The sequence below is a fragment of the Centruroides vittatus genome, unplaced genomic scaffold, assembly GCF_030686945.1.
Source record: "Centruroides vittatus isolate TY-2023 unplaced genomic scaffold, ASM3068694v2 contig_705, whole genome shotgun sequence".
NCBI classification, from domain to species: Eukaryota; Metazoa; Arthropoda; class Arachnida; order Scorpiones; family Buthidae; genus Centruroides; species Centruroides vittatus.
In genome coordinates, this window is record NW_027122447.1 from 189512 (window position 1) to 200158 (window position 10647).

At 38.8% G+C, this 10647-nt stretch overlaps 1 protein-coding gene across 1 annotated transcript; it reads left to right on the top strand.

Moving 5' to 3' along the window:
• The first annotated feature begins 3464 nt into the window (after nt 1-3464).
• LOC136980548 (uncharacterized) lies at nt 3465-4715 on the top strand. The gene has a single exon (XM_067276677.1). The coding sequence runs from the start codon at nt 3465-3467 to the stop codon at nt 4713-4715; it is 1251 nt and encodes a 416-aa protein (XP_067132778.1).
• Nucleotides 4716-10647: the final 5932 nt, after the last annotated feature.

The following is a 10647-nucleotide window of genomic DNA, read 5'->3' on the forward strand; positions in this document are numbered from 1 at the left end:
CCTAAAAATGAACAACACCACTATCAAGGTTGAGAAATCCATAAAGTACCTGGGAGTGTTTCTCGATTTTAGGCTATCATGGGACACGCATATCGATTACGTCACATCAAAAACTGGGATGATCATGAGCTCTTTTGCGCAAGTTGCCAAAAAAGACTGGGGCCTTAACAATGAAGCCATGACTACTATATATGATGCCATCTTTTTTCCGATCGTCTCGTACGCTTGCGGCACCTGGGGGTGGGCCGCCAGGAAAATACACCCGAAGAGAAAGCTTATATCAGCTCAGAGATCAGCCGATCGAAAGATTAAATAAACTCGGTGAGATTGGAGATAATCTGAGCACCACAATAATTGGTCATGAGGCAGTAATGAAACAGTTAAAAGGTGATAGAGGATAAGACAAGCCTCAGAATTACTAATGAGGTTTCCGGAAAAATTGGCTCTCAATCTAATATTACCAATCCAAAAACATATAGTGAGGCACTTTTGTCAGGAAAACAAGGAAATACTGGTAAACTTCGTAGAGACATCAGCGCAAACACTGAGGTTCTCCTTTTATACGGCTCAGATGACGAAAGAAGTTGCAATAAATTGCGACAAACATTATACGATAAAGTTAATCCCACGCAACTAGGCATTGGAATTGATAAAATAAGAAATATCGGTAGAGGGGGCGTTGCTATAGAATTGAGCAATCTAGATGATGCCCACAAGCTTGAGCAGCATATAAAAACAGAAATTCCACAAATAATAGTTAGAAAACCTAAAAAGAAGTCACCACACCTTGCTATCTTCTCTGTGCCTGCTCAGATCACTAAAAAAGACTTACTAAAGCATCTATATCAGCAAAACGAGTACATTTCTGACACATATAAGGAACATAAGTTCAATGCATCCTGCACAGTCAAGTTCAAGATGGGTAGAAAGAATAAACATTACAACAACTGGGTTATACAGGTTACACCCTGCTTGAAAAAACTTTTATTAAATATGGTAAAAGTCTCGCTGCAATGGTCCAAGTGTAAAGTTATGGACTTCTGTCCGGTATTACAATGCTATCGATGCTGCCGTTATGGGCATTCCACGAGATCTTGCAGCCAAGAAATTCCTACTTGCAGCCACTGCTCTGGACAACATACATTTAGAGAATGCCATAACAAAGATAAATACGCGGTATGCTGTAATTGCAAACACGAAGGACATACACATACTGAAAACAACGCTAGAGACAACCAATGCCCGATATTTCTGAGGATCAAAGCTAACTTACTTAAACAAATTGACTATGGCAAAAAATAATAGCGAAATAAGTATTCTGCAATACAATCTTGGCAGAAGTATAGCTGCAACCTCCTTGCTCACAACTATTATTAACAATCATGATTTTATCCTCCTCCAAGAACCTTACTGTATCAAATATAAACTTGCCTGTCTTCCTTCCACCTGTGTGACTTTAACAGGGACCGAAGAATATCCTTGGGCCGCCTCCGTAGCCCCACACACTGATTTTTCTATGCTGCATCACAGTAACATCAGCAATAAATATACTTGCTGTACAGAACTTTCTGTTGCTGGGAATAGATACATCCTTATAAACGTATATTGTCCTAAAGAGTATGATTTAGATGACTACCTACAAAATTTGCAGAGTATCCTTGATGTCTTCTCCAATGTCTTCTTTATAATAGCTGGGGACATTAATGCACATTCCCCATGCTGGGGTGGCAACCGCCTTGACCCACGCGGGAGAAGCTGGGAAGAATTTTTTGCTAGGAATGACTTACACATAATTAATGACCCATCTTCCCCTCCGACATTTGTATCTACTCAAGGGGAAAGCTAAATAGACATCACAGCATGCTCATTAGTGTGTCTTCCGCATGTAGGAAACTGGAAAATTCTGGACGATACAATGGATGATCATGCTATAATTTCTTTTAAAATTACTTATTCTAATGTAACCAACTTACGGCAACCTCGTCTTAAATATAACTTGAAGAGAGCAGATTGGGATGGCCTGCAAGCATATCTGGAATTACACCTACAAATCGACGATCCTAGGGACTCTGAGATGGCGAGACAACTTATAGAATATTCTGTAGAAACTATAGAGAATGCATGCAACAAATTTATACCAAAATATAGGAATGGAAGGGCCTCGGTTCCTTGGTGGAACAGTGATTTGAAAGCTTTACGAGCTATTAACATCCGCTTACGTAAAAACTTCCAGAAATGTCATACTGAGCCACTCCGTACCAACCTTAAGAGGAAATTCTTTGAACATCTACAAATATATAAAATGGCTGTTAAACAGGCAAAGATTAGATCTTAAGACGAGTATTGCGCTGCTGCACGAGGCAACCCATGGGGGTTTCTGACACGTCTTTGTACAAATAAACTAAAACACAGACAAATTTTACATTCCACAGAAATTGGCCAAAATTTCATCGAGTCCGTTAACACTAAGATAGATGCCTTCTGCCTTCCAAGCCCTGAGAGTCAAGAAACAGATAATCAACGATATGTCCGAGAAGAAATCCACACTGAAATTTATACAGATAACACTCCTCTGTTTACTTTAGAGGAAATCGCTTTGGCATTTAATAACCTCAACATCAAAAAGGCCCCGGGACATGATGACATCTCTCCGGAGCTCGCACTAAACTTATGGAGATTAATCCCATTGAAACTGACTCAAATCTATAATGCGTGCCTTAAATATGGTATATTCCCTGCTCCATAGAAACATGCACGTATTGTCCCAGTTCCAAAACCTACAACGTTAGACGAATGCCGACCGATTTCACTCTTACCAGTCCTTGGTAAGATATTAGAAAGGTTAATTGCTAACAGGCTGCAGTGGCATCTTGAAACCAAACAACTTTTACATAGCAGCCAATTTGGGTTCCGTCACCAACGCTCTGCCCCTGCAGCTATTGAGAATGTAATTACCTGCATTAATCACCTGCTTGAGAAAAATCGCTATGTGCTTGCCATAAGTTTAGATATTGCCAAGGCTTTTGATAGTGCCTGGTGGCCATCGATTTTGCATGGCCTGAGAAGTAGACAATGTCCTCGGAACATCTATAGGATACTAATGGATTATTTGGATAACAGACACGCAGATCTTTGCTTCGGGACATATTACATCCAAAGGAGAGTAGTACGCGGTTGTCCACAGGAATCGGTCTGTGGACCACTTCTTTGGAATATAGTCTTTGATGATTTTTTGCGACACGACTTTGGTCAAAACCATATTATTGCCTACGCTGATGATGCGTTAGTGCTTTACAGGGGGACGTACACGAGCCATTCTTGAAGAAAATGGCAATAAAATCTTAGAAAATATCATACTATGGGGGAACAAACACAAATTATGTTTCAACCCCAAGAAAACAAAATGTATTATTTTTAATAAACCAGGCAATCAAAACCTCTATACGAGGGTACCAACGATTAAAATGAACGGAAATACAGTAAAGGTGGAAAAATCCATTAAGTATCTTGGAGTAATCTTAGAACATCGCCTGCTATGGAATGACCATGTGTCATACATTAATGACCGCACAGGTAAAATTTTTAATACCTTTGCTGGAATTGCAAAAAGGAAATGGGGTCTGGCATCAAAGGCTCTAGATATCATATACAGACAGATTTTTATACCGATCGCTACTTACGCCTGCGGCAGCTGGGGTCACGACGTCAATAAAGTACACATGAGAAGAAAGCTTATCGCTGCTCAAAGGAGAGCCCTAGACCAAATTACAAAAGCATATTGCACCACCCCGAATGCCTCCTTACAAGTTCTGGCAAGGACACCACCACTACCGAAAGTAGTGGAATATTATACCAAATTATGGTACGTTAAATGGGGCCGCGACATTAATATTAATGACCAGACAATATACGCTGAAGACCTTCAAAGACCTGTTGAGTTTTCCCAGACCAGACATCCAGCTGAGTTAATTAACATTCAATATGACATCACGGATAATGTGGATATAAAAATTTATACCGATGAATCGAAGTCAGAGGCCAAGATAGGCAGCAGTTTTGTCGCTTACTATGAACAAAATGAAATCGAACAACAATATCGATTGGGAACGCGATGCACCAGCTTTCAGGCAGAGTTATTTGCAATTCGTATGGCTGCTCTATGGAGTAAAAATAATTATCCACATCTCAGAATCAACATCATCACCGACTGTGCCTCTGCTATTGCGTCGTTGAAGAAAAGCAAACTACATCCACTCATTTACGAAATACATAATATTGTGAATTCTTCTTCATGCCATTACACCGTAACTTGGACAAAGGGCCACCAGGGCCAGTATGGAAATGAACGGGCTGATGCCCTTGCAAAAAAGGCTTCGAACAATACAGAGCTGCCCATTGCATATAATAACATCAGTATACAGACGATTAAATCCAGCCTTTGGGAAGATACGATAAACATGTGGCAATTAGATTGGAAAAATAACACCTCAATTACTCATCATCTCATCCCTGACATACCTGAATTTTTGAAAAATAAATGGTATAGCCCCAGTCACAAAACTACACAGATGCTTTCAAATCATGGAAGATTTTTTGCATATCTATCCCAGTTTAAGGGTACTACCAGCCCCATGTGTGCTATTTGTGATAACACTGACGGCAGCATTACACTGACGACTTACATTACATCTTCCAGTGCCCAATGCTTGAAGTAGAGAGATGCGTCCTTAAAATTATTGCTGAAGCGCATAACATCAACTGGCCGCCTCCGTGTTTGGAGGGTTTAATTATATACAAAGATGCATATGATGCATTCATCAGATTAGTAGATCAGTATTTCAAAAGAACTACTGTGCCAGCTTTTGCCAATAGATAGTTATATTGCATTAACCGGTCATATCAGTATGCACAAAATCGCACCCATAACCATCCGTCTATACTCCACCACTGTATTGCATTCCGTACTTACTCCTCCTCCTAGTATCTTGCAGATGAAACGACTCCATCGACACAGCACAAAACAACTTTACTGGCACTTAGCCGCAGTGGACGTTTGTAGCAACCACTGCCCGGATATCCACAGTGATGATCTTTTGATTTTATTCACTGAAAGAATCTACATGTAAAGATCTACTTGTAAAGGAAACTACAGGAAGTGATGTATGGACTGAACAGCTCACTTGTACAAAAGAACACGCCGGATACCTTCAGTGATGACCCTCGTCATGCATCACCTGAAACTCTACGAGTAGGAACGATGCTTTGCACCAACTCACCTTCCGGAAATTCACGAACTGTACAGCTCTACTTGTACAGAAGAATCTGTTTGAATGGACTGCACAGCCACACTTGCACAGAAAACTTCAAGCAATTAGGACTGTACAGCACACGTGCACAGAAGAAATTCAAGCTATTAGGACTGTACAGCACACGTGTACAGCAATCCTCTGCAGGATACCTACAGAGCTTACCAACTATACATTATTAAGTTACTACGTAGGTTTTATCTTGTTTTACTTTATTTATTTAGATTTAGTTTTACTTATTTATTGTATGTTCAGAAATGTTTGTTTGACAGTTGGTGGTGATTAACTACTATTCATTCACTGATTAACTTAGTGCTTGATTTGATTATTCAACTATTAATTAACTGTTAACTGCTGAATTACAATATTAATCGATGATAATTGATAATTGTTATTCGAGTATAGTGTATTAAATATTTGATCAATAATATGATTAAATGTTGTAATTTAATAATAGGAAGTCTAACAATTCAAGTGAAATGAATAACTGATAAACATGAGTCTAACTTAATTCATAATTGACTATTCACTATGGTAATTAAATAATTAATTTGTAGTAATCTGACAATTGAACAATAAAATGATTAATTGTTGAAATTGGATAATTGGAAGTCTAACAATGTTAATGTCAAACGGATAACTGATACACATGAGTTTTACTTGGTAGATGACTGCAAATTAATTATAATCATCGCTTCATCGCTAACTGCTTAACTGATTATAGCTTGTCTGATTACAATGTTAATTGACAGCTTGTTAAATGTAAACTTCTGTCAATCGTATAGAGAATCAGAAATTGTTAAATTACTGAGAATATATTGTATTATTTGTAGCATTTAGTAATATTTGAAATATGTTACTTAGGCTATTGCTTATTATTTGTAGCATTTAGTAATATTTGCAATTTGTTACTTAGGCTATTGCTGTGTATACATTTATTGTTACATATTGCACTTTGCAAGCTTGCTTATCAATCACAATCTGTTTCAAACGTGGTAATGTCCTGCATCTGCTACTTAGGCTATTGTTAATATACTTACATGTATTGTGAAACTTGCGCATTGTCGCTTATATTGCCTAAGTTATTATTTGGTAATTAGACCATCGTATGTACTGCCTAAGATATTACTCTGAAATTAGGCCATCGTTAATTTTAACACTTATTGTAATTTACTACATATAATGCAAGTATGGCCTATCAACCACTACCCCTCTGTCATGTTTGCAATAATTGTAATGTTTTGAGTTTTGTTAATTGTTATTGACACTGTATGTATTGTATTGTATTGTATCGTATACTGTTATATGTTTTCTAGCTTTAGTAATTTTGTTAATTTATTTTATTCTGTTACTCTTATTTTCATTATATGATTGTAAACCCATATCACCATTGAAGATATTACTCCTTTGTCAATGTATCGTTTTGTATTATAAACTGTCTTTTACCCGGTAATATTCATTATGGCACCGGGGATGTACGCACTTAGTATATTACCTAATAAATAAATCTGAATCTGAATCTGTCCCTATCTACTCCTCTCCAAATGGGGGTCCGGGGCTTTGGCCCCGGCCTCAACTCGTACGTACCAGCCTTGTCGTGGCGGAGGGGCTCAGTACCCAGGCAGATGTGTTTTTGGCAGCTTGCTGTCTTGGCGTGTTCTCCTGGGAAAGCCAATGGTGCGGCGGGGGGCTCAAGTGTTACCCTGTCCCTGAAATCGGTACATGTGCTTGGACTGCGTTCCCCGGGGAGAGAGGACTGAAGGCAATCTCCGAGGGTACAGCAGAAAAACTGGGGGTGCACACCTGGGGCGCAGGTTAGTTAGGGGCCCAACGGGCTTAGCCTGCCTTAGCTGGCCGCCCTGGTCAGGTCCCTTCAGTGGGGGGTGGGAGCCTCTGCTGAGGCCACGGGGGTTGCCTTTGGTCCCCTCATAGGCTCTGGGGCGTAGTTTGGGCTATTGTGGCGACGTAGGGGGCAGGTATTTCATCTGGGCTTGGGGGGTGTGAAGAACCCTTAAATTAATTATGAGTAGTTCAGATATAGAGAAAAGTTTACAAGTGCAGGAAGAAGGGGGGAGCTGCCTGGCTCTCGATTAGACATTTCAGTAGGGGTTTTAAGCCAGAGTATGGTACAGGAGAAGAAGGTTCAGAAGAATGTTAAGTATAGTGGCATAGATTCTATAAAACAAGTTGAAGATGTAGCTTTAAGCTTTAGAAAAAAGGTATTGCATAAAGACAGTAGACTCTCTCGGGCAACGGCTAACGAGTATATAGATATGTTTAAAGTAGCGGTGGATGTAGTAAAAACTATGGCATTAGAGAATGAACGGTTAATAGGTAAACTTAGTGTATTAGAGCAAATGGAGAAATTTAGTGTTCCGGTGGTGTCTACTCCGATGTTATATTCCGAGAAGGTTAAGCAAATTGATAAAAGTCAGGATATAGTGGAACAGGATGAAGTAGTTATAGTGAAGGGAACTGCAGACGATGGAATTGAGGAGGTAAAGAGAGAATTTTTGGTAAATGTAAATCCAGTTAAGGACATGATAAGGATACAAGGTTTACGAAAGCTCAGGAGTGGTGGATTGGCAGTTACGCTGGCTTCGGCTGGTGATAAAGATAGGTTACTTCGACTTAAGGCTATAAAAAAAAGGAGGATTAGCCTACGCTTAGTCTACGCTTACTAGGATTAAATTCCTAGTAAGCGTAGACCAAGGATGATTATGTTCGATGCTCCAAGAGAGCTAGATGGTTTAGAGTTGGTTAAGAGGATGTATGAGCAACTTGAACACAAACTATATGGTGTATTTTCTCGGACACATGGCAAATTTCATCACTAAATTTTCCTCAAATCAACTGAAGAAAACTTAGTGATGAAATTTGCCATGTGTCCGAGAAAATACACCATATAGTTTGTGTTCAAGTTGCAGAATAAGCACCGGCACGGTTTCATAAACACTACAATAAGGATGTATGAGTTAAATTGTGATTTGTTGTATGGGGAGTTTGGGCCTAATTTTGAGGAATTTAGTGGGAGTATTAAGTTATTATATAAAACGGGAAAAAAGCGTGATTTATTGGTTAATTGGGTAATAAAGGTTGCTCCAGATTTAAGGCATAGGTTGTTACGAGTGGCTAAGATATATATATAATACAGATGTTGTAGGGTGAGGGATTACCTGGATGTGTCGAAATGTTATAAATGTCAGGGTTTAGGACATATTGCTAAGACTTGTAAACAAGAGATTGCGATTTGTTTTAGGTGTGGTGGAGAGGGACATCGTCCTAGGGAATGTAAGGAAGAGAAACCTTTGAGGATTTGTATTCCATGTCGAGGAGCTGAAAAAAGACATGATCATTTTACTAAGGAAAAAAGCTGTTATAGTTATAATTTGGCGATAGAAAGGTACAAAAGGAATATTGATTATGGGTAGAGACGATGGGATTTTAGTTTTAAAGATTGGTCAAATTAACACACAACGTAGCAAAATAGTTCCGACTGAGTTAGCTTTGTATTTGGAAAGAAAACAGCCCGACTTACTGCTTTTACAGGAACCATATGTTTTTAGGAATAAGGTACTGGGGTACGGTAGTTGGACAAAAGTTGTCCAGAGTTTCAATGAAACCCCATGGGCAGCGATAGTATTGTGTAGGTCAGAGTGGTCTGCAATGGAGCTCTTACAGTTCTCCTCGGGTACCTGTGCTGTCGCACAGATGACCAGGGAGGAAGTAGATGTTTATGTGGTTAGTATATATTTTCCGCCCAGTGAGGATATAGAGTGTTCATTAGTACAACTGGATAGAATTTTAGAAATGTTGGTGGGTAAGCAGGTGGTGGTGGGTTTGATTCCAATTCTAAGTCCCCTGCTTGAAGAGGAGAAAAATTTGATAATAGAGGTGAGTTATTAATGGCAGTACTTACACGCTGGGGATATAATATATTAAATGATCAGGATGTTGTTTCGACTTTTATTTCAACAAGAGGGTCGTCTTTTACCGATGTAGTGGCTTACTCTTCGAAGTTGAGAGGTATCATAGGGGAATGTGAGGTTACAAATGAGTTTAGTTCCTCAGATCACGCGCTTATACAGTATGAGTTGAAATATGAGGTTATGGTGTCGAGGAAAACTTATGAAATATATATTGATAAGAAAGCGATAAATTGGTATACATATTGTTGTTTAATTGAGATGTATTTGGAAAGGTTTGCAGTCCCGTTGGTGGAGAATGTCTCGGATGTAATACGGTTGTGTAATGCTATCCACTCAGCTATAGCAGGGGCGAATATGATAGTATCAAAAGGAAAACAAAGAAGATCATATAAAGTAAGATGGTGGTCTGCCCAGTTGGATGATATGCGGAGATAAGTTTCTCGGCTTCGGAGAGATTATCAGAGGGAAAAGGACTTAATACTTAGAGACGTTAAATTGGAGGAGTATCGAGCGATGTATAAGCGGTATAAGAGATGTATTATTGAGGCCAAGACAATTAGTTGGCGAAGTTATGTACAAACTATGGCAAATAGAAATTGTTGGGGTACGCCATATAAAATTGTTAGAGAGAAGATACGGGTCGATATGCTTCTTTGTTCTATAAAGCAGGTTGATTATACTTTAGACTGGCAAGAGTCGGTGCAGGGTTTGTTCTCTGTTCTCTTCCCAGATGATGATATGAGTCAGGAATTAAGTGATCAGAAGGAAATAAGATTAAATAATAGTCAGTATAAAAATGATTATCAAACAGAACCATTTACTATGGAGGAGTTGCAGAGAGTTGTTAATGTGTTAAAAGGTAGAAAGGCCCCGGGTCTTGATGGACTAACCTATCTAATGTTAAGGAGGCATTCCCTGTTATTAAATATGAGCTATTGAGACTTTTTAATTATTGTTTGTTTTTTGGTATTTTTCCTAATAGATGGAAAGTTGCCAGAGTAATTGTTCTACTTAAGGGAAAAGACAGGGATAGAGGATTAGCGAAGTCATATAGGCCAATATGTTTACTGTCAGTTATTGGGAAATTATATGAGCGTCTGTTAAAAATTAGGCTTAATAGGTTATTTTCTAATGTGATTGATGAGTGTCAATTTGGTTTTAGGAAAAATCGCTCGACGACAGATGCAGTAAGGACTCTTTGGCAATGGACACAGAATAGTAATAGTAAATATGTTTTGGGAATATTTGTTGATATAAGTGGGGCATTTGATAATATCTGGTGGCCTGCTGTGTTACGTATGCTGAGGTTAAACAACTGTCCATGGGATCTATACAAAGTTATGGAAGATTATTTTAAAAATAAGAATTGTTACTTACCGTCATGATAGAGAGATTAAGAAGTTGGTTTCAAA

Bases quoted from the DNA above. Each gene is read 5' to 3' on its own strand.
- LOC136980548 (XM_067276677.1), top strand. From the start codon at position 3,465: ATGAACGGAAATACAGTAAAGGTGGAAAAATCCATTAAGTATCTTGGA.